At 41.9% G+C, this 24,316-nt stretch overlaps 2 protein-coding genes and 1 long non-coding RNA gene across 6 annotated transcripts in view; 1 reads left to right on the top strand and 2 right to left on the bottom strand.

Annotated features, from left to right (window-relative positions):
• Positions 1 to 24,316, top strand: part of ME1 (malic enzyme 1) — a 219,431-nt gene that overhangs the window by 190,297 nt on the left and 4,818 nt on the right. For all 3 annotated transcript variants that reach the window (XM_061623239.1, XM_061623241.1, XM_061623240.1), the window contains 3 exons: positions 2,020 to 2,125; positions 4,895 to 5,037; positions 10,750 to 10,923. In XM_061623239.1, coding sequence (XP_061479223.1) covers positions 2,020 to 2,125; positions 4,895 to 5,037; positions 10,750 to 10,923 — 423 coding nt within the window. The remainder of the gene's footprint in view (positions 1 to 2,019; positions 2,126 to 4,894; positions 5,038 to 10,749; positions 10,924 to 24,316) is intronic.
• On the bottom strand, positions 754 to 23,991 carry LOC133383135 (uncharacterized). Of its 2 annotated transcripts, none has more exons than XR_009762185.1 (3): positions 23,763 to 23,991; positions 21,405 to 21,486; positions 754 to 942 (listed from the first exon to the last, which is right to left on the bottom strand). It is a non-coding gene; the product is annotated as an uncharacterized LOC133383135 (long non-coding RNA). The 2 variants fall into 2 exon arrangements; XR_009762184.1 differs by having other exon boundaries at positions 21,405 to 21,482; positions 23,763 to 23,988.
• LOC133383133 (uncharacterized) lies at positions 13,981 to 17,414 on the bottom strand. Its single transcript, XM_061623243.1, has 2 exons — positions 16,535 to 17,414; positions 13,981 to 15,775 (listed from the first exon to the last, which is right to left on the bottom strand). Exons 1-2 carry the CDS (start codon positions 16,715 to 16,717, stop codon positions 14,084 to 14,086), a joined length of 1,875 nt encoding a protein of 624 aa, XP_061479227.1. The 5' UTR covers positions 16,718 to 17,414; the 3' UTR covers positions 13,981 to 14,083.

Below are 24,316 nucleotides of genomic sequence, written 5' to 3'. Positions count from 1 at the left end.
GGGCTTACTTAAGCATTACAGTTTTTATTCTTTAGGAAACTAATACTGATTTTTCTGCAATGACCAACTGGTTTGACAATAAACTATTATATGGGCTGTATGTATTTATACATCTGCAGTGTGTGTGTGTGTGTGTGTGTGTGTGTGTAGTCTTTCCAACAACCCTGTGAGGTAGGGTTAGAAACCAAGGTAGCTCACAACAAGAAATAAAGCCATTTAAAATCCAATAACCATAAAAACAAGTATAAACAGTTGCAAAACAGCGTAAAGTGGCATGATTCAGAATTTTGGGTTGTGTGAATGAAGTTGCTTATCACTTGAGGTTGCAGTTCTGTCCCTGTTTGAGTAAGCCCCACTGAATACGCTGGGACTTGCTTCTGAATAAATAAACCTAGGATTGCACTATAAATATCTTTACAGTTTGTGTAAATAATAAATATATTTGATAGTCATGCTTATATAAATATTTCTTCATTTATCATATTTTTGGTTAGGAATCCTGACTGGTTGTGAGATGCTTAGTTTTCTGCCTTACTCATAGGAATCTTGTTGTGGTTGGTATGGTATTACATTTAGGAAAGTGTTACTGCCTTCTGTTTTTTTTTCCTATTTGCATTTCACTTGTCTTTAACCTCACTCCGTTACAGCCATAGAAGCAACAGCAGCATATGCAAAATAATTAACTCCCATTAGTGATAAGAGCAAGAACTTATACTTATTATTTTAATTAAAACAAGAGGCTTATGAGTACTTTGAAGAGGACCAGATATTTATTTTCTTTCTGAGCCCAGGACTGGGTCTTTCATGATGTCCGGTGGGGGGGGGGGAGCAGGAGAGTAGTCGATAACAGACATCCTGGCATTGGTAATCGAATTAGCAAGGTATGTGTGGGGTTGTTGCACACTTCCAGGCCCAGTTTCATTTTGAGTATGGAGGTGGAACCTGTGTAGATGTGGTTGATCAAAGGGAGAAGAAATTTTGAGTTAAGCAAAGCTCTGCTTTTATAAAACCTAAGAAACATACAGATACTTTGAATGTCTGAGTGCCTGCACCAGTGGAATACTGGAGAAACTTGTAAAACTTGCTGCAACAGTATTTAGAACTGAGCATGTGGCGTGAAAGACTCCTTTTCCTAACATTTTGGCTTGTTTTTCTCCACCTACCACATCTCTGAAATATATCGTATATGTAATGGTTAACCGTACTGCTGCCCTGACTTACTTTATGTTTGTTGCTATTTTGTGTTTTTATTATGTTTTTATATTGATTGTGCATTTTTATTGTTTTTATTATATTTGTAAGCTGTGCTGAGCTCTGTTTTTAACAGCAGAAGGGCAGGATATAAATCCTCTTAAACAATCAGCATTCCATAGTGTTGGAAACTAGAGTCTAGGCATTTAAGGCTGAAAATGTTAAGTTTTTTTTAAAAAAAAGATTTCTCACATCTTTCCCCAGTTTTTGGTGGTAATTCCTAGGCACAAAAACAAAACAACTGGACAATCCAAATATTAATATGCAAATAATTTGCATAATATGCAAATTAGCCTGCCGGATTTGTGGAACTGGAATATGGCAACCCTAACCCAGAGCTGTCCTGCCCCTAGGCACCCTAGGTCTGGTACGGGAGGAGGTCCATGGGGGTGACACCATGACTTACCGCACCGGGTGACACCAACCCTAGTGATGCCACTGCTACCTTTGTAAGTTTTTCTCATACAAGTCTGTGAGAATTTTTTCCAGCCGTTGTGTGGGCATGTCTCCCTCATTAATCGAATCTATTCTTCCAAAAATCTACAGAAATGCTTAGTTAAACCGCTCTGCCTGTGTCTGGAAGAACTTTAATGCCCTCTCAGATAATGGTTGTAGGAAGATTGGCATGTGGTGTAGATATTGTCAGGTTGACTGGTAAGGTGACAGAATAGGTGTGTTTTTGAAGAAAAGTTGTATCCTTTCATTGAGACCGAAAACACAAATACAAATCTATATATTTTAATAAGCTAATCCTCTTCTTTAACTTAGGGCCGTGCCTCACTAACGTCTGAGAAACAGCGCTTTGCCCATCAACACGATGAGATGAAAAATTTAGAAGATATTGTAAACAGTATAAGGCCAACTGTTCTTATAGGTAACATCTACATCTCTGTTTGTTTCTCCATCCACATAACCTTTGCCAGTTCATCCATTACTTGATATATACACTGTGGATATGTGTGTGATTACAAAAATAGGTTTTGATTACCTATGAGTAATGTCTCTAACCTCTGGTCCAAAAAAACTCAGGAAGTTATGTTAGCAATTATAAAATAACTTGTTTCGTTTCCTTCAATGGCTGAATCTAGGAAACTTCTGAACTGTACTATAAGTGACAGATAATACCTTACATCAGGAAGAACTCATAACTTTTGGTACACTTGGGTATACATATTAATCCATTCCTTGGGTAATCTTGATCTTCTGTTTCTACCTGAGGCATAATATAATCAGAATAGTCTGTAATTTATCCTTTCCCCGCTTTCAAATTCTGCATGAATAACTTCATGTTGAATAAAATTAACCTGAATATAGTGACATTGTTTTGCAGTGAATGAAATTTAGCAGATTATTCTGTGCCCTATGCTGTATGCCATTCAGTATGTGAAAAGAATACATTTTTTTAAATGTCATGTTTATGTGTATGTGCTGTGTAAGCAAGAAAGAATGATCAAATTTGAGATTGTTTTTCCTATTTGAATGATCAACTGTTAAAAATCTCCATGTATGGCTGGAGTTGCTTAGTTGTCTGATTTTTCCCCAAGGTTTTCATTAAAACAAATCTCAGCAAATGCTATATATGGAGTCTTGCTAGACTCTGCTCAGGAAGAGGACTTGTTATTGTTGGACCAGGAACAGAAACAATTATTTTAATAAGACAATAAATGTATCCATTTAGAAATTATGCCTTCTAGTTTATTTTACCCATTTGGCTGGAAAAAGTTGTCATTCTTTCCATTAACTGTCTAGAAGCAAAATACACGTAATGTAGAGCAAGTGACAGTATCTTTTGTTTAGCCCAATTAACCTTTAAAAATTCTGGGAGCCAGTCTTTGAAATGCATTTTTGTTTTAGAGGCCTAAGATGTCAGAGCAAAACAAACAAACTGGAAGAATATATGTTTAAGCTGGCGGTAATTTGGCTGGGCCTACAGTTTTCAGGACTGTAGAACCTGTTCATATAGCTTAATTTAACATGAGTCAAAATGTCAACTATTTAAGATCCTGAAGCTTCTCATTCCCGGCATGGCCCCCTGGAAACATCTCCAGCATCAGTTTCATTAAAATGAAATGAAATTTTCCCAATGGTACATTATCCATGCATATCAGCACAACATACACAAGAGAAGTTCTAGTGGATTGTGCCTTTTTCCTGTGAGTGAATTATCAAAACAAATTATTTCATCCAAAGTCCCCATTTGCTGAAACAAAAGTGGAAGCTATACGAAGGTTGTTAGGTCAAATAAGGGCAATTATGCATATAACAGTGAGATATTCGGGATTACTTTCACCATTCAAAATAAATTTGATTCTTTGTGTAAATATATGGCATAGGTAAATTGAAATAAAAAGGTTTGAAAGAGCCATTGGACCCATAACTGTAAACTTTTGGCCATTGCAGTTGCCTGAATACTGGTGCAATATTGCTGCAAGTCTGTGTAAAAGCTCATTTTGTGAAATTGGTATTGGTGTTGGTATTTTGATTCTAAGCACTTCATGCCAGCAAAAGAAATCTAAGGGTAAGGGCCTTCTGAAATTTCTACAAAGTGTTGGAGATGACCACACTGTTAATATTCTTAAAAACCAAAATTCCAAAACAAGTCTTCTAAATCTAGTGTGTCAGGAATCATTCTCTTTGCAAAGCAAGAAACAGAGTATACTTCTTTTTGACTGTTCACTGGGATAATTCCCATACTTTCTAAGTGGGAGAATTGCTGTGTTATATGAAACATCTTAAGTGAAGGAACAAATTCAAAGAATTTGGTTTTGATTTATAGATATCTGCAATTCATTAGGGAAGATACAACATTTATACAAGACTATAGGGCAATGCACAGTTATTTCCTGTAAACTGACTTGCCACATGATGTTTTATATTATGTATTTTTTGTCCTTGCTAAATTGTTTGGTTTTTATGTTTGCCGCCCTGGGCTCCTTGGGGAGGAAGGGTGAGATATAAATTCAATAAATAAATACTTATCATGAGGAATTCTAAGGTGCAGCCAACGTGAAGATGCTGTCAAAAATGGCAGCCCTGGGTTGAAAGTCAGCGTAGTGCTAAGTCAAACATTCGGTCAGCGCAAGGATTTTTCCTTGCACAACAGAACATTCTTCTCCTCTGTGCCCCTTAAATCTGTTCTGGATTTTCTCCCAACCTTCCAGAGCAGATTTGAGGATGGTGTGGGGGAAGGAAATCCTGCTGTGCTAGTTAAAGTTATTCCACTAGTGCAAGAATTTAGTTGAATACTGCCCCCTGTGTCAAAGTTGCCCCTTTCTGTATACTTACCCATGTTGTTCATTCCCTATTTCTACTCCACATCCTTGCCTGGCATGGGTGGGAAACACATATGATAATGTTGCGAGTGTGAGCTGTTTAGGCAGCATCTTCATGTCACCTGTATTGTGTAGTTCTGCTCCCAGTGCACCTTACTAATTTCAGTTAATCAAATATTAGCATTAGACTGTTACCATAATTATCTCAATAGTTATTAATTTATTTAATTTTATGTGCCAACCAGATAGAAGGAAAAAAATATGCTACTGTAAAAATCATTTTGAAGTTTTGTGACACTTTTTGCACAGCAGTATTGGGGAGAAAAGATTGTATATTTCATAACAGTCTGTTATACTTCTGTCTTCTTTAGGAGTTGCTGCCATTGGTGGTGCATTTACAAAAAAGGTTATCAAGGATATGGCTTCCTTCAACAAGAGGCCAATTATTTTTGCGCTGAGTAACCCAACCAGCAAAGCAGAATGCTCCGCTGAGGACTGCTACCATCTAACTGAAGTAGGGAAAGCTAATTTATGCTTAATTTTACTTACTCTTAATGAATTTTATTTTGACAGCCAGGTAAAAGCCCTCATGTTTTGCAGGTAGGATTTCGAAACAGAACTTGTTTGTTTGTGCTGATGACATCTTGCTTCAAACCATCTGATAAACCTCACCCAGCAGCTTGTATAGATTAGGGGTAGATAACCCTTTTTGGCCAACTTTCCCAGGGGCACATGTTAATAGTTTGTGTAGCCACCCACAAGTAGCTAGGGATGTTGGAGGAATCCATTGAAAATGACTACCAAGCAGATTTCCTTCAGTCTGTCCCTTTGACCTGTATCAAGCCACAGTCTCTTGATATGAATGCTTTTGCCTTAGTTCTCTACAACAAAAGTTTTTTTAAAAAAACAAGCACACATTTTACATAAATAGATACTTAAACTGCTTTGCAATAGGCATTATGTATGCATTCATTGACTTATAATTGCCGCTGCCCTAATAGTTGCCTCATTGCTTGTTTTTTTTTCTTCTGAAGTAGTGTTTGTTGTTGCTAGAGGTAGCCTATGTTTTATATATTTATTTATTTAATAGCCTGCCCTTCCTCTCAAAGGAGCCCAGGACGGCAAACAACAAGCAATAACACAATAAAAAGATATTTTTAAAACAAATTAAATACAGCTGCAGACTATATATCCATAAAGGCTGCAATCCTAATTATATCTACTCAGAAGTAAGTTTCAGTGAATTCACTCGGCTTCCTTCTAGGTTATTACGTTAGGACTGCAACCATAATTCACTTCCTACTGTGAATTTTAAAAACCAATAAAATACATTGTTAGTTATTGTTCTTTTTGCATGGAAAGAAGTGATTTTTGTTTTGTTACCTGTGGACTTAGTATCTGGGCTTTTAAGTTAGTCCAAGCCTTGTCAAAATTGAAAGATCCATCTGGATTTTACTGTTCATTTTTGACCACCCCAATCTTTGTTTTAAAAAGTGTCCTTGCTTTGTTCCTATCCTCCCTCTCTGATGCCTCAATGAAGGAAACAAGACAGAATGACTTGAACTGTGAAATCAAGCTGATGATATAGACCACAAACCTAACTTCATTTACCTGGGAGTAAGCCCCACTGAGTTAAAAGGGACTTACTTCTGAGTGGATATAGTTAGGATTGCAGCCATAGATGGCTTTGTGATGGGCCATTAGCCACTTTAAGATGCTATAAAACTTGGTTGGTTTTGCTGCAAAAGACTAAAAGGGCTACCTCTGGAAATTCATTCTCTTTGAAAGGTAACCCACAAGGAAGGTAATTGATTTGTAAATATCTGTGGTTGGCTAAGATATGCATGGCTATTGTGTGTGCTACAATATGTTTAAAAATACATTAAAATGTATATTTCCACACCTGCAGATTATGAACTGGAAGAAAGACTTGTGCAAAATAAACCAATTGCAGCTGAATGGAAAATAACAGATGAAAGTGCAAATGAATGTCCAGTTGAGGCACATTTGTACATCCCTAGAGGTGACAAACCCACACACTCTTGCATGCACACATCAGCACACATACAGGAGATACATAAACAGAGAGGAGACATGCACACATATACGCACAGCATCCCCTCCTCAGCTGATCCATGCAGATGCCCTCCACACTCATCAGATGATCAGTCTGATGAGCAGAGTAGGTAGGTGATTTATTCAAATCTCTATCTCAGTGCAGAATTGGGCGGAGAGGTTAAACCACCCAGTCTAGCACTGTGATTTCCCCCTCGCAATCTTAATGAGCATATCGGGGAAGGACCTCCTAGTAAATTCCTACAAGTAAACTGGCTGTTGGCAACAGTTTGGTTGGCCTGATGTGGGCCATGGGTTTGCCACCCCTGATATTCATGTTAAAGTGCATAGTTCTTGAGTCTCTTATGTCTGTGTACTGTACTTCTTGAACTAAATGAAAGCACATTACTTCTCTAACAATCTGAGAATAAATTCAAAATGATTATCAATGTAGAAGATCCGAAATGACATGCAGTAGAAAAAGGAATTGTTACCAGATTTGCTTGCACGTCTGTATACATGTACTTGTGAACTCATTTCTTACATGTGATCATGGAACTATCACTTTGGGGATCTTTACTGGAGACAATTGCACACCTAAAGATTGTTAGTTGAATTAATATTCTGGAAATACTAGCATTGTCTTGCATACTTGACAGAATTATCAAGAACCAACAAATGCCAATATAAATGAATATAGTTTTACACAACATGGTGGACAATGAACAAAATGATTGTGCACCTAAAAAGTGCCGGTGCAGAAATACGAAATAGTCAGATGGGTAGTTGTTAAAAAATATCACAGATTACTCAAACAGACATTGCCTGGGCCTTAAGTTTAAACACTTTTTACTACAGAGATGGAGATAAGTAGAGAAATTACCTTAGGAAACTAAACAAGGCAGTGGAGGCCTAAATGCGCTGGGAGGCAACTTGAATGCAAATGATGGGTTTGGACTGATGCTGAGGATTCAGAGACAGGGAGATTAGGGAAATGAGAAAGGGAGAGATATGAAGGAAGAATGCTAATAATTTCCTGTCCTGGGGAACAGAGAGAATAAAGTGAAGTGGTCTCCCAAGTTTCACTGTGAGCTGCAGGTGCACAGTCATGGCTGGGTCTGAGGTTTGTGGCAGTTTAATGAAGAGTGAGTGGCTGGTCTACTCAGATGCAGAGAGGCTAGTAAGTTGACACTCTCTCACTAAGGTACCATTAGGCTCAGTAGCCAATAAGGCAGCCCTCAAGCCAATTCTGAATACCACCTTGGGTTCTGAGAACCCTCCTAATAACCCTCCTTTTGCTATCCAAAAGGCTTTCTTTTGCATAATACTGGCTTGTGCCCCCTGCAAGGGGGCAGATTAATCTCAGAGAAAACAACAAATATAGTTGAGAAGGAGGAAGACAGAAGGAGGATACAAGGGTAAGTTCAACTAAGCTTTTTCAGGCATCTGGGGTTGAAGCAGACTTGAAAAGAGAGATGTGGAGCAGCCTCTTGGAGGATTCTAAAAAGCTGAACAAAATGTGGATTGAAGGTTGGCATAGCTGGGTGGAGGCAAGGGACTTTCAATCCAGTGGATCCAAAGCTACCATTGCTCCCTCCAAGACCTCATGGGGGGGCTGGGGCTGCCACCTGGTTTCAGTTGGGCCCTCCATCATAGCAAAGCTCCCTGCTACTGATGGTGTTTCTCTCTGCTGGAGGAGAGGCACCAATATACCATCCTAATTCTCTTTAGCCATCAACATGGAGAAGTGGAATAGGATTAGGCTGTAAGACATCTAGTTTGTTTTTGGTCCAATGACTTGGAGGATGTAGCAGGAATAAAATGACATATAATTAAAATGCTAAATACTACCGCATGTCAATTGCAGACTTTTTATTTTCTCTTTGGTGTCATACACTTTCCCCTTGAATTTCTCTACTGATTCAGGATAGCTCTATAATCCTATAGAAACAAATGTTAAGCATATCCTAGTTTCCTACTGAAAAGGCCACATTAGAGTGAATGCATGAATGAAATAGGAATGCAAATATTTTAAAAGTATGGTTATAATGGGCAGTTCCATCTGGTAACCAGGCTAAAGATATACTGAAATATTTAATCGTCCAACAAAATATATTGAGGAGGCCATTATAAATCTACATGACACCAAGCTACTGTTTTGAATAACTAGATACTGTTCTTGTTTGTGTACCATGCAGGTTCATAGCTTGGGGGTTCTCCTAGAACCATCTCTGTCACTTGAGGATCAGGTAGCCTCGGTGGTACAAAGTGCCTTCTACCAACTTTGGTTGGTGGCCCAGCTACACCCCTATCTGGACAGGGATAACCTGGCTTCAGTTGTCCATGCTCTGGTAACCTCCAAGTTAGGTTACTGCAATGCACTCTATGTGGGGCTGCCTTTGAAGATGGTTCGGAAACTGCAGCTTGTGCAAAATGCAGCGGCCAGACTGTTAACAGTCTGTTAACGTTCTGCTACGAAGGCCCTCCTCCGGGTTCCAACTCACAGGGAGGCCCGGAGGGTGATGACAAGATCTAGGGCCTTCTCTGTGGTGGCCCCCGAACTATGGAACAGTCTCCCTGAGGAAGTACGCCTGGCGCCGACTTTGCTCTCCTTCCGGCGCCAGGTCAAAACCTTCCTATTCTCTGAAGCATTTTAAGTTACACTGATTTAATTTTAAAAATGTTTATTGTGTTGGATTGTTGCTTGTATTTTAGTATTGTTTTGTTATTTATTGTATTTTTATGCTGTTTTATGTTCACTGCCCAGAGAGCTATTGCTAGTCGGGCGGTATATAAATTTAATAAATAAATAAATAAATAATAACAGGGACCAGACGGTTCGAACATATAAAACCAATTCTGGCCCTCTTGCATTGGCTGCCTGTATGTTTCTGAGCTCAATTCAAAGTACTGGTTTTAACCTATAAAGCCTTACATGGCTTGGGACCACAATATCTGATGGAACACCTCTCCCGACATGAACTCACCTGTACACTACGCTCAACATCCAAGGCCCTCCTCCGGGTGCCTACTCCAAGGGAAGCTGAGAGGCTGGCAACAAGGGAGAGGGCCTTCGCGGTGGCCCCCAAATTATGGAATGATCTCTGTGATGAGGTGCACGTGGCACCAGCACTGTTATCTTTTCGGCACCAGGCCAAGACTTTCCTCTTTTCCCAGGCATTTTAGCATGTGTTTTTAAATTGTTTTTTAAAAAATGTGTTTTTAAATTTGTATATTTGTATATTTATTTTTAATGTTTTTAATTGTTGTAAACTGCCCAGAGAGCTTCGGCTATGGGGCAGTATACAAATGTAATAAATAAATAAATATTTCAAGTTCTCTAAATTAAACAAGCATCCTTATATTTAAAAGTTAAATTTAATCATGAAGGCTGTAATCCTATACCCCCTTCCTGGGAGTAAGTCTAACTGATTGCCAACAGACTTACTTCTGAGGAGACACACATAGGATTGCATTGTAAATCATTTTAAGAAGGGTGACAAGTATTTTAGAGCTTATGTTCCAACACTGGAAGTTCTATGCATACAGGACTATCTGTTGTCTTGTTACACTTGGATCGCAGCAGACAGCAAGTTAGTCAGATAGATGTTGGGTTTGTGTTTCTTTCATGCCACTTTTTACCCTAGCAGATGGGGATTACGGCCATAAACAGCGTTAGAGTTTTAGATGGCATCATTGGAAATCATTCTGGTCCTTCCTGGAAGAAGAGAGTATTTTTATACATGCTATTACACAGTCATAATTTTAGTCTCAATTTTGTGGACTTGAATTTATATGGATGGCTGAACCTAGTCTGAAGATAGTAAATTCCAATTCTTCCTAAACTGAAAAATAAAGTAATAGAACGCATATGAAACAGACATAAATCCGTTCTGTAATTCCACCATGAGAGTGGACACGGACAGACATCACGATAAAGGTGTCTACTAGCTCCACATTGGTTTGGAAATTGCCTTAATACTGAGAGTGCGCTGGAGAGATACTTAGTTAACAGTACATATTAAGAATAGCAAAAATTCCTTGTGATATGGCTTTTTATTCATTTCTGTGATAGTTATTTTATGGATATACTGATTTCTAGATACAAACGCATGTTCTGATTTTCCTCCAGGCCAGCCAATAACATTTGCAAAACATTTGTTTGTTTCAGGGGCGTGGCATTTTTGCAAGCGGAAGTCCTTTTGATCATGTTACTCTTCCAGATGGTCGCACATTTTTTCCTGGACAGGGTAACAATGCTTATGTGTTTCCAGGAGTTGCCCTTGGAGTTGTTTCATGTGGAATAAGACATATAAGTGAAGAAATTTTCCTCATGACTGCAGAGGTACTAGCAGTTCTTTATATACCTGAGTATAATCTCTTATGCTTAAATAGACATGCCCCACAACACACACAGGGCTTCCTTTGCCTTTATTTGGCCAGTGAAAAGCTGTTGCTAACTGGCTGCAATGTAGTCATGACTCAACTAGTTTTGCATAGTTTTCCCAGAATAGAGTGCTTAGTTATTGTACAGACTGCACTGTTATACAATATAATGAGCTGGTTTGTACAATAGTATCTTAGCTTAAAAAGCCGAAATGTGAATGAGCTTCTCCCCTGCTAACACAGCCTGTTCATGGAAGCTACAATTAACCAGAAAGCTTCTAATTTACAATAGTTACTTGTTTTTGTCCAAACCTGGAAACCATGGTTACCAACTTTAGAACAAGGCAGGATATTAAACCAGCTCCTCACCAGTATTCTGGTTTGTTCTAGTAACTATAGTTTGCCAGTTTGGATGGAATGAGAACTATGATTAATTGAAGACTTTCTGGTTTGTTTGCGCATGCTATGAAGGAAGGAACAAAGGGGCTGCACAGATAAAAGGCTTGTTTATATCTCAGCTTATTAAGCCAAAACATGATTGAATGCAGCCAATGACAACTTAGAAACCATTTTCTAATGGTTTATTATATGTACTATCCAGAATGTGTAATAAAACCTGTTCAGTATCCTGCCAATAATCCCTTCAGTATAAATGCATCTGTTCCCACCAATGTGATAATGACATAATAATCGGGGGGGGGGGGAATCAAGGCATCTGTTCTTTAATCTAAAACAACAATAAAACTAAGCAGGGATAGTGTAAAGTAATTTACCAAAGCCAAGGTCATACCACAGAATGACCAAATTTTCCATTTTGTTCCTTCCACTTCAGAAACAAAACCAAGTAATTTGGAATTCCAAAATCCAGAGATAAATTTGGGCACCACTAGGCTGTCAGTATTTTGCAGGAGTGATTCAGTTGCATGTTAAAGCTTTAGGTCTGTGCATTTAAAGTGGATTGCAGTGCTCTGTTGCCCTAGCACAACAAATCTGCTTTTTTAAAAAAATAACCCTGAACTTTCTGCAGTTTGGAAAGGGATGCAGAAATTCAGTGAAAAGTGTGGGAAAAAATGAATGCCTAATGGGAACATGTGCAAACACCCCACCAGCAAATCAGAATGCATGCTCAATAAATGCTGGTTATAATCTTCCACATAAGCTTTGTACAAGCAAATCTGAATAATGCTCAATAAATAGGTTGCCTGGAGGAGCCTTCAGCTTAAGGGAAGTTTGGAAGCATTGCCAGTACCATCAACGCAGCTACTTCAATACAGAAACATAACAGAACCCTTCTAAGTCATTATCTACAGCAGGGATGAGGACCTTTTTTCAGTCTGAGGGCTGCATTCTCTCTTGGGAAAACTTCTGGGGGAGGGTCACAGATTGACAGGGCTAGAGGGAAAGTACATATGGCCAGGGGTTAAAAGTGGGAGTGGCCAGAGGTAAAAGTAAGTGGAACAATAGATGTCTTTGGGCCCAGTGGTTTACTGTGTTTTTGGTGGTACTCACATCTCCTTTAAATTTGCATAGTTCACATGATGTAGCAAACAGAAACTATCACGCAGTTCCCCCCCTGTAAATCCGTACTAACCCAATCCACTGATAATACGAAAAGTGGGGAAAATAGTCCCCACTCAGTTTCTCTAGTGCTTGCAAATGTTTTGCTCCAATGCTTTTAGGTGGGTGAGTCCATTGTTCCCTTCTCCATACTCGCTATCTCTACCTTCCTGCTTTCATTTTGTTTCCTGTGGGCTGACAAGCAACTTCTGGCTGCTCTCCTCTGTTCTGCTGGCTTTTTTATGCTGCTGCAAATGGTGCTTTTGTTTTCTTTCCCCCCTAACTTGTGCACAAAAGCATAACATAGCTCAAACAAAGATTTGTGTTTCAGCTGTATCCTACCACCTGTAGGCACAGAAAACAGATACTTGCACTTCCAGGGTTTTTTTAAAGGAACGTACTTCAGCTGATAGAACAGACTGAGCATGCTCGGTCACCTAGCGACCAGAGGGAGTGGAAATGTATAATTAGAGGGCGGGGATACAAGGAAACAATGAGATTAATACTTCCCAGAGGGACGCCTAATTGTGTGAATTGGACCATTGGTCTCACCTGAAGGGTGATTTTCCTATGAGGATGGACATCACAACGGGATTTAGCTCCACCTATCGTGCGAAGGCAAGAATGTCTTTGAAGTCAAGACTAGGGGCGTCAGGCCCCTCCCACTCTCCAGTTCATTCGCAGCGAGTCTCAGGATAAAGATCTAAACATACAAAAACAAGGCCAACCGGCCTGGCAGCAGGAAAATAACACAATAGTACCATGCATAGTAACATGACTGCAACATAGCTGTATAACAGAACTAGAAGTCTTGACTTCACTTTTGAATTTAAATATAATAGCGTAACAGTAATATATAACACATTAGAAAATATATAATCATCCTCCAACTGGGAGGGTCGTGATGTCCGTCCTCATAGGAAAATCACCCTTCAGGTGAGACCAATGGTCCATTTTCCCTATGAGTCCGGCCATCACAACGGGATGTACCACAGCAGCCCATACAGGGAGGGACCACCCACGTGTTAATCCTCATTAAGAACCTGTTGCAACACTCGTCTGCCAAAAGATGCGTCAGCAGAGGCATAGCGATCAATTTTATAATGCCTTATAAACGAGTGAGGGGTAGACCAGACTGCAGCCCTACAAATATCGGCAACAGGAGCATTAGTGGCAAAGGCAGCCGAAGTGGCCGCTGACCTGGTAGAATGAGCCGTTATACTAGCTGGAACTGACATGTTCAGAGACTCATAAGCTAAAGTGATACATGCCCTTAACCAACAGGATAAAGTAGGATTGGAAACCTTGTGCCCCATAGACCTTGGATGAAAGGATACAAACAGAGACTCCGTTCGTCAAATCTCTTGGGTCCTGGACAAGTAGGTCTTGAGAGCCCTCCGGACATCTAACGAATGCCAAGCCTTTTCAAGAAGATGGGTAGGATTTGGGCAAAAGGAAGGCAACACAATGTCCTGGTTGCAATGAAAAACTGAATCAACCTTGGGATGAAAGGAAGGATCAGTCTTCAGCACAACAGAGTCCTTATGGAAGACGCAGAGGTGTCAAGCAGAAGACAATGCGCCCAACTCCGAAACGCGCCTGGCAGATGTGATTGCGATCAGAAACAGGACCTTGAAGGACAGTATACGTAGGGGCACAGTCCTGATTGGTTCAAATGGAGGGCGTTGCAAAGCCTGCAGAACTTTAGGCAAACTCCATGAGGGGAACCGATGGACAACAGCCGGAGAGCGTAGGGAGACTCCCTTCAAAAAACGTTTGATGAACGGATGTGAGGAAATATGATCTCCAGGAGAGGACACTGAGAGAATGGATGACAGAGTAGACGCATGTCGACGTAGAGTGTTGGGTCGAAGTCCCATCATAAAGCCACTATGGAGAAATTGGAGCACCTGATGTACATTGGTCTGGGATGGATCGTGGTGGTGGGACTGACACCACTTGGAGAAAGCCGCCCAGGTATGTTGATAAATGCGAGTGGTAGATGGTCTTCTTGAGGCCAAAATAATATCAATCACAGCGTCAGACAGTCCAGCTGACCTCAAATGTCTCCGTTCAAACGCCAAGCTGTTAGATTGAGCCAAGTAGGGTCCTGGTGCAGTACTGGACCCTGGGATAGGAGGTCTGGCGTTACTGGAAGTGTCCAAGGATCCATCATTGACATTGCCAGAAGATCTGAGAACCACGGTCGGCGTGGCCAAAATGGTGCTATCAGAACCAGCTGTGCCCTTTCGGTTCGCGCCTTCCTCAAGGTCTTGGCTAACAATGGTATGGGGGGAAAGGCGTACAATAGACCGTCTGGCCACGGTGTTGTTAGAGCATCCACTGCTTCTGCTGTTGAGTCCAGGTATCGGGCAAAGTACCTGGGAAGCTGGCAATTGCGACTGGAAGCAAACAGGTCGACTGAGAGGGCGCCGAACCGACACTGGAGACGATGGAAAATGGCTGGATGAAGTTTCCATTCTCCCGGAAAGACCTGTTGTCTGCTGAGCCAGTCTGCTGTCACATTCCAAATCCCTCTGAGGTGTTCTGCTTTCAGGGATTGTAGATGTTGTTCTGCCCAGACAAAAATGAGGGAGGCTAAGTCCTGCAGAGGACGAGACCTGGTGCCCCCGTCTGTTCAAATGTGATTTTACACACGTGTTGTCTGTTCGAATGAGCACATGATGCAAAGGGGACAGAGACTGAAAATGACATAGAGCTAATTGGACAGCCTTTAGTTCCAGCCAGTTGATGCTTTGAGATTGCTCTGCGTTGGACCAAAGCCCCTGAACGTACTGGGAGTTGCAGTGGGCTCCCCAACCTATGAGGCTGGCATCTGTGGTTACAACGGTTCTGCGGGGTTCTCTGAACGACGTGCCCTTGGAGAGGTGTTGCACCTTGGTCCACCAGCGGAAGGAGAGGCGCAGTGCGGGGCTCAAACGAACTTTGCGATGTTTGGAGCTGGCAATGTCTTTTTGAAAAGGCAACAGAGTCCACTGAAGGGGCCGAGTGTGGGCTCGAGCCCAGGGCACAATGTGGATTGTGGAGATAAACATCCCGAGCGCTCTGGCGAGAAGCATGACGTCTGCGGATGTTTGTTGCATCAGGGACCTTGCAATGCTTGTGATGGCAGTGATGCGATCTGGAGCCAGGAAGACCATTGCCTGCAGGGTGTCCAACATTGCTCCAAGATGTAGTAGGCGTTGGGTTGGTTGGAGCTGACTCTTGTCGAAGTTGACAAGCCAGCCGTAGGTCTGCAAAACATTGAGGGTGATCATTAAATGATGCTGAGCCAGCTCTTCAGACTTGGACCGTATTAGCAGATCATCCAAATATGGGTAGATATGAACCCCTTGGGTCCGAAGGTAAGCCACTAGGATGAGTAGCACCTTGGTAAACACTCTTGGAGCAGAGGAGAGGCCAAATGGCATCGCTCTATATTGAAAGTGTTGGTGGCCAAAGGCAAACCGAAGAAACTTTCTGTGGGCTATGCGAATGGGCACATGGAGATATGCTTCCTTAAGGTCGATAGAAGCCAGGAAGTCTCCTTCATGCAGACTCTCGGTAATGGAATGGAGAGATTCCATTTTGAACCTGCGATATGTTACAAAATGGTTGACAAACTTGAGGTCCAATACTGCCCTCCAAGATAAATCTCGTTTTGGCACAGCAAATAGGAGGGAGTATACCCCTTCCGACCTCTCAGTTGTGGGAACTGGCTCTATCGCCGCTATGTCCAAGAGGTGATGTATAGCTGTCTGCATGATGTTGTGCCTGGCTGGTGTCCTTGGGCAAGGAGAAAGATGGAATCTGTCTGGTGGGGTTGCCCAGAACTCTGTGTTATAGCCATGAGTGAAAAGGTCCCTGATCCAGGAGACCGTAGTAAGGCGCAACCATCGATCTCCAAAATTAAGTAATCTGCCGCCTATGGGGAGTACGTTAATACTACTTGAGTAGGCGGGGGCCTCCCTTATATGAGGACGATGAGTTGCCCCTGCGCCCTTGGTACTGACCTCTGCCTTGGGAGCGTCGGTTCCAGAAGCCCCTGAATACGTTGGGGTCATAGGGTCTGAAGTCGCAGCCTCGTCCTCCTGGCCGCGTTCCTCGAAAGGACTGGTTGGAACGAAAGGAGGAAAATCGCCTGAAGGGCCTGTGGTCGATGTTCTTGACTGTGGCCAGAACCGGTTTGTGTGCATCTTTTGGATCAACCAGCACTGCCTTTAGAGCTTCCTCGCCGAAGAGTAGAGATCCGGAGTAGGGAGCCTTGGACAGGTTCAGTCTGGCCGCCGAATCAGCTTGCCAGTGGCGAAGCCAGAGGGTGCGACGAGCAACAATTTGAGTCGTCATGGCTCGTGCCCCTAATTGGGTGGCATCCAAAGTGGCATCGGCCACAAAAGCTGCTGTCTTACGTAATTTCAATAGTGCTCTTTTGAAGGCGACAGGATCAGGGTTAGCATCCTCTAGAAGGTCATCCATCCACATCATAGATGCTCTGGAGAAGATGGAGGCTGAAGCGGAGGCACGCATGGCTAGGGCAGTGGCCTCGTGATTCTTGCGGAGGGCGAAGTCTATTCGACGCTCAGTAGTATCTTTTAGGTGGGATTCCCCTTCCCTGGGCAAAAGAGATCGTGAAACGAGGCGAGCGATTGGTTCATCTATGCCAGGGTCATCTAACTTGGTGGCAAAGTCTGGGGCTAGGGCGTAAAGTCTGTCAGCCAGGTTCTTGAAGCGTCGAGCTTTGAGTGGGTGGGCCCATTCTTCGGAGGCTAATTTGGCAATTGGGTCCGGCACCGGGATGTAGTGTTCAGTAGGTGCAGGGGATTTGAGGACCTTGGCCCCTTTGATAGCTGGGGCGGACGAAGTTGAAGGCGCAGTCTGGAGACCAAGGGTATGAAGTACCCTACGTGCTAGGGGTTGATAATCTGAGGTATCGAACCAGCGATACGATGTATCCTCCTCATGATCTGAATAGTCGCTCCAGTCGTCTCCTTCAACATGGTCAGTGAAAGTTGACTCCTCCGCATACGAGGCTTCGTCCGTACATCTGCCTCTGGCTACATCAAAGGGATCTGGTGAGCAGGAAGGATGAGCATCATGGAACGCACGTTGGTCCATGTTGAGTGGGGGTATGGCAGGAACTTGTGGTAGTGACTGCATTCGTGTGAAAAAAGCCAGCATGGCTTGGAGTTGGGAGAGGAAATCAGGAGACAGCTGCAGACCAGATGTGGGAGATGTATGTGCCTGGTGAACTATTGGAACAGATGTCTGAGGCGGTAAGCCAGAGGTAGGTTCGTTAGGCGAACAGTGAGGGGGAAAGCCAACAAACTCCTCCTCGTCAGAGGCAGTAGCAGGAGAATGGAAAATATCACTTATGTGTGTCTGTGCTGTGGTGGTGGTTGGCACAGAGACATAACGAGGGCGCTTTGGTTTACTATGGCTGGAAAGATGTTTTGTCTTAGCCAGTGCTTTGGCATGTCTGATCTTAGACGTGTTAGGATGTTGTGGCTTGGCTGATTGTGGCATGTCTGGCTGATCTGGCACCATGTGTGTTGATGGTGACATGCCTGGCTGTTCTGCCATCTTATATAAACCTGGGTGCAGTACACTGCCACGGAGGGGGCAGGATGTAAAGACCCGAACTGGCACAGCGTACTACCACGGAGGGGGTAGGATACACTGGCAGATGGCGAAATGCACTGCCACAGAGGGGGCAGAATGCACTGAGGTATCAGCGTTAATATAATATAGGCTGTTTTAGAGTTGGCACACTCAGATTAGTGCTGTAGGCTGGGTTTTTGGCTTGTTCACGGCCCCAGAGGGGGCAGGATATACAATGTAAATCAGATTTAATACAAGTCAGCCACTGATATTAAAGCTCCAGCCTTGATAATGTAATCCAGCCACTAGGATTAAAGCTCCAGCCTTGATAATGTAATCCAGCCACTAGGATTAAAGCTCCAGCCTTGATAATACAATCCAGCCCACTAGGATTGGAGCTCCAGCCTTGATAATATAATTCAGCCACTATGATTACAGCCACAGTGATGTGTGTAAATCAGCCGTGTGTAAATTTGTCAGCAGCACATATACACAAACGTACGGATAGATAGCCTGCAGGGGAGGTATCCGATAATAAGGGGAACAAAAAAGGCGGGAAATTAAAATCAAAAAGAAAAAATGGCGCCCGGAAAAAAAGAGCGCGGAGAGGGAAGAAGCAATGGCAGCCGTCGGAGGCGAACTGGGGGAAGGGCTGCCCAGCACGGTCTCGCCGAAAGCCGCAGTAGCGGCTCTAGAAAATCCCCGGAGAAAACAGGTAGGGAAAAAAACGGCAGCCGCCGCAGAGAGAGCCGCCGTCGCGGTCTGTAAAGCCCTTCGCAGTGGAATTTAAGCCACGTAGCGAGGGCGATCTGAGGCAGAGGGTTAACGGCGGGAGCCGCAGCTGCAAGCTCCCGCTGAGATCGGATAAGCCGCAGCCGCGGCAACAGATCAGGGGGGGGAGGGAGGTCAAAAGCGATCAGAAGCGATCAAAAAAGGAGAACCGCAGCCGCGGTCACTGAGGGAGCCCCCAGGCTAAGGATACAACAGAGCGGGGGGGGGCTAGAAACTGCCAAAACGAAGAGAGCCGCAGCCGCGGTCTCAGAGGGAGCCCCCAGTCAAGGAAATAAAATAGATTGAATAGCTCTGAGGGAAGGGTAAAGAAAGCCGCAGCCACGGTCTCTGAGGGAACCCTCAGAGGCTAAACACAAAACAGAAAAAAGGTTTTAAAATCAAATACACAAACAAATACGAGACTTAGCTAAATGCTATGTGAAATTCCAATCTTGTTCGTACGAGGGCAAGAATGAACTAGAGAGTGGGAGGGGCCTGACGCCCCTAGTCTTGACTTCAAAGACATTCTTGCCTTCGCACGATAGGTGGAGCTAAATCCCGTTGTGATGGCCGGACTCATAGGGAAAATGGAAAAACCAGTTGGCAGCTAACATTGAGCAGGAACCACTGATGGTGCAAATCTATCACAAACATAAAAGCAGTGTATTTGCTACAAAGAAATTCTCCCATGTAGATGAGCCCTTTGTACAGTAAACTACATTCCAACCACACAAGTCAGAGGTTGCCCCCCCACCCACCCACAAGTAACTCAGGATGACACATCTTCCATCTGATGAAGTGGATTCTAGTCCAGAAAAGCTTTTGCCACATTGTTTTAACTTTGTGAATGACACCTACCATATGCAAAAACCAGTAACAGGTCCAGATTCTCTCCACTGGCTTTGACCAGCGAAGATGGGCAATGCTCCATCAAGTAAGAAGTTGGTTAATTTTATCCTCCATGCTGAAACCTATCCCTGTAATTTCAGTTCTATATGGCACTCTTGCTTCTCTGTCCTAAACTGCCATGTCTATTATAAAATACATGCCTTTTAAAAAATTCTAGAATGTGCTCAGATTGGTTTGGCGAAGCAATTTATGTTTAATTTGTAAAATGATTTGGAAACTCCCTAAATGAAAGGTGGGCCATGCAAAGCCTCTCAAATGTGAAACTTGAGAGGAAGTCAGCAAAAATTGGTTTTCTTTACAGACAATTTTAGCAGGAAAAAGTACTAGAAAAATTAGAGATATTTTGAAATAACTTAAGACAGATGCTATCTGTTGATGGCTGCATGGAGTCCTAATTTTGCCATCTAGGTTATTTGTTCAGTCTGAAATCCTCTATACATTTACCTGTGAATGAGTCCCATTAAATTCAGTGGGATTTATTTCTATGTAGGCTTGCATAAGATTAATGTACACACATCTTTGCGATGCACAGACTCTCTTGATGACTTGAAGTTCAATTCACAGTCATAATGCAGCTGTAAGAGCACTTTTGTGTGGTTCCAATCGTTGTAGAAACTAACAAGGAGACAACAGCACATTTGGATGTTGAATTGGCTTGACTAATTATGTCTGATCTGGGAAGAAGGAAGCATTTTAGTTCTCCACACAACACATAATTGGGGGCAGGAAATGCCACCTGAATAATCCTAGCACCGTAGGAACACTGTTATTTCTATTCCTAATTCCAGACGTGAATGTAATTTTTATTGTCAGAACCTTTTGTAAGCCACTTCAGGCGCCTTTCCAGGCTATGAAGCAGAATATAAGTATTCTAAATAAATAAATAATTTAAGAGAATTCCTTACCACAACATATAATGTAATGGGCAGCTGCTGGGGCAGCGGCGCTTTGTGTATTTTTTTGAACTGTGTGTTTTTCTGTGAATGTGTTTTTATGTTTATGTTTTCAATATGTTGTACACTGCTTGAAGACCTTTTGAATCAACTGACTAACAAGGTTTATTCTAAATTTTTTCTATTGCGCAAGCAACCAGCATACTGCCTGTCCCCCAACTATTCCAACTAACAAGTCCGATAATACACTGTTAGCAGGGCTTTTTTCTGTGACAGTACTTGCCGTTATGGAGTATCAGCACCTTTTTTTTTTTTTTGCCATCCATGCCGGCCATTTTGCACTGGCATCCTCAGTACCTTTATCAAGATATAAGTATTGGCACCTCTTTTTTTTTTTTTTTACCAAAAAAGCACTGACTAGTAGTATAAGGTTATGAAGGTTTGAAAGGAACCAGTATATACTTTCATTTTCTATTTCTTTTTATCTTTTCTCATCTATTTCTTTTTTAGAAACTACCTACCATCTGCTCAACTGCAGAGAAAAACTTATTTCACACTGCACAATTTTTTGACATTGCATAAAATGTGGCTAGCCGCACTTTAGAATAAACCATGCTAACAAATTTAATTAATAATAATTTTAAAAGGATATTAGCTGTGACAATCCAATCAAAATATCTAAACATATCCTGTATGCTTAGAAGCAGTGTACCTCTGATTTGTTGTTGCTGCGAGGCGAAGAGGGCATGGCTATTACATCATGGCCAACTTCGGAGCTTCCCCAAGTAATCTGGCTGGACACAGTTGGAAACAGAATAGCAAAACCAGATGGACATTGATCAGATCCAGTAAGGCAATTTTTACGTTTGTTGTTAAAAGGTGACTGCCAACAAAAACAATAGTATTCTGGGTCTGTCAACTTCCACACTGTAGAAATTCAGAGTCTTAGGCTGCATCCTGTGCATACTAACCTAGCCATAAGCTCCATTGAGCACAGTGGTGCTTACTCCTGAACAAATATAGATAGGATTGCAGGGTTAGACATATGTGATCAGATGCAGACTAAGTTAGATATATTTTAACTCCATTTAATGGGACCTAAGTTAGTCATGACTAATTTATCCCTTTCATTTTAATTAAACTAAAGCATGACTTACTTAGACTGGATCCAATCCACTGGCAAAAATATGGAGAACCTGGAGATAAAAGTCATCCTGTACAATAGATCTTAACCAGGGAAATGAGAAGGTGTCGGAAAGATAATCTCTTGCCATGGCTTGCCAGATGGAGAAAAGTTTGAACATGGCTACATGTTTCTAACTATGGGTCTGTTAATTTGTCACCTGTTCAGTTAAAGCTGATAAGAGAAACAGTTTAGTCATTGTAAGACTAGCAAGTCCTGTGCTCAGGTGTTTTTACTTTCATGCCGAGTAGAGTTCAGCTTTGATTTCGGGATTATAAATCTAGGGCCCTGTAAGCTATAATGCCATAATTGTAGGCAATTTCATGGTGATGACAAGCGGCATTCTTCTAAGCCTGACCAAGCAGAACTAAAATGCCAGAGAATTGTGAGCTAATGAATAATTAGTGCAACTGTCCATGCTTATGCTTCAGTCATTCCAGAGATAATTTTGTTAGCTTTTCAGTTAGAGAAAAATATATTATCAAAAGGGCAAGCTGCTCACTCTTAAATTGGTGTCTGTAAAAATCTAGGAGATAGTTTCTCTTCATAGTAATGTTAACATGACAAATTAACATATTTATAATTTAAAGACTAGTTGCATTGACCATGATGTAGCCTACTATTGAACGTATTCTTGGGGGACACTGTAAGAAGAGTGTTTTCTGTTCCCTTTTAATATTTGTCTGCATTTCCTTTAAAAAAGTATGGCTGAGCACTTGAAACTCTGGCCAGGATCCAAGGATCCTTACAATTAGTTCTAAGGGTGTTTTATACTTCTTCAAGTACAAGTAGGCCTACATGCTGCATGGCAAATTGCTTTGGAAGTGAGGAGGGGACGTTTCAAAAGTGGTTTTTGATAGGGAATGGGGGTAGAGGAGGTCAGTAATTCCACTTGCCTCACATCCATTCTTTGCATGAGCCTATGTAGCTTTTTAGCCCCTGCCTCTAACCTTCTACTTCTTTTAAACAGCTTGTTTATAATGTAAGAAAGGTAGGGAAAATCTCTTTCCATTTCAGATATTATTATTCAACCCTGTCACAGAGCAGATAGCATCCTTGTGTTGAATTATACTGCAGCTGACATTGCCATGTTTTGAGGCCTCAACAGAACTTAATAAAAATCAGGACAGGCCACATCACAGCATGAATCCTTTCTCATCAGTTTGTAGACATAACTGTGCTTGACCTGCAAGGGGTAATGAATCCCAGGAAAAAGCAATAGCTAGCCTGTTGATTCACCAAAAACAAATGGCAGGATTACATTTCCTTTTACTGTGGCTCCCTCTTGTGGATTCTAATGTACAAAAATAAAAAATTATTACAATAGCTGTCTGTAGTTATTTTAATACTGTCCTTAAAAAAAAAAAGATATGAAATCTTTCTTTCATGTTAAGCCAGCCTTGTAAATTACTCCACAAAAGTTATTCGCCTGCAAAAATAAATAAATAAGCATTACCAGCCTGCTGGGATCTCGCAGAGGAGAAACAAAAGAGCCCCATATGTCCTGCAGCAGCCTGCTACGTTTCTAAGTTGGATACAGTGCAGAGGTCTTTTCTCCTCTGGCAGCCACCTTGGCTTCTATGCTGGATACAGAGGAGGAACAGAGTTCTCTGCCTCACTCACCTGCATACAGTTCCTTGTTGCCTATGGCTGCCAGGCTACAAGATTGTGTTAAGCATGAAAAAAGAAAGATATTACGCTCAGAGGTAATTATTTTACGCGAGTAAAAATTCTACTGCTTGTGAGGGTAGTGATGGATTAGGCCTTGAGAAAGAAAATATCAAAAGTACTATCCCTGAAAAAACAACAGTGTATGGAAATCAGGATCATAAAACAATCAATCCATATCTTTTTGAATAAAACTTATTTTTAACTTCCAGCACTAACCGTCTCATAGCTTGTGAAGCCTTCATGTAGCTCTTATTTTGCCACTCAGTGTTCTTGACATCTCTTGTACGGTCATGTATGGAGTATCATAACCACTTGCCTCAAAGGCAAAGTGGCTCTTCCAGTGCCTTGGGAGTCACAGATTAGAAGTAAAATAGATGAGATTGCCTCCCTTTTATAGCCCTATTTAACCAGAGGGGTCGAGCATTCCAATGAACGTTACTGTCAAGCAGATTCCAGTCACTGTGTGCATATTTGTTGTTGTTAATGATTTCCCACTATACTTTCAGTGTCCAAAGTGCCTTGCTATCGTTGTATTATTAGCTGAGTCCTATCTATATAAATAACTGTGACAAATATAATTCCTCTGCTGTCCACTATTAACCAGTACCATATAGCTGGAATTACAGCAGAATTGGAGGTTCAAGACAGTGGCCCTCCATTCATCAGCACTCTTTTGTGTCTCAAACTTAGTTCCTTTTAACTTTCTAATAGATTTTTCAAATTTAGATTCCCTGCATTACTGAGAAGCTTTGCATGCTAAGGGAAATTGC

This window comes from Rhineura floridana, chromosome 4, assembly GCF_030035675.1.
Source record: "Rhineura floridana isolate rRhiFlo1 chromosome 4, rRhiFlo1.hap2, whole genome shotgun sequence".
NCBI classification, from domain to species: domain Eukaryota; kingdom Metazoa; phylum Chordata; class Lepidosauria; order Squamata; family Rhineuridae; genus Rhineura; species Rhineura floridana.
This window is presented reverse-complemented; position numbering and strand designations above follow the sequence as displayed.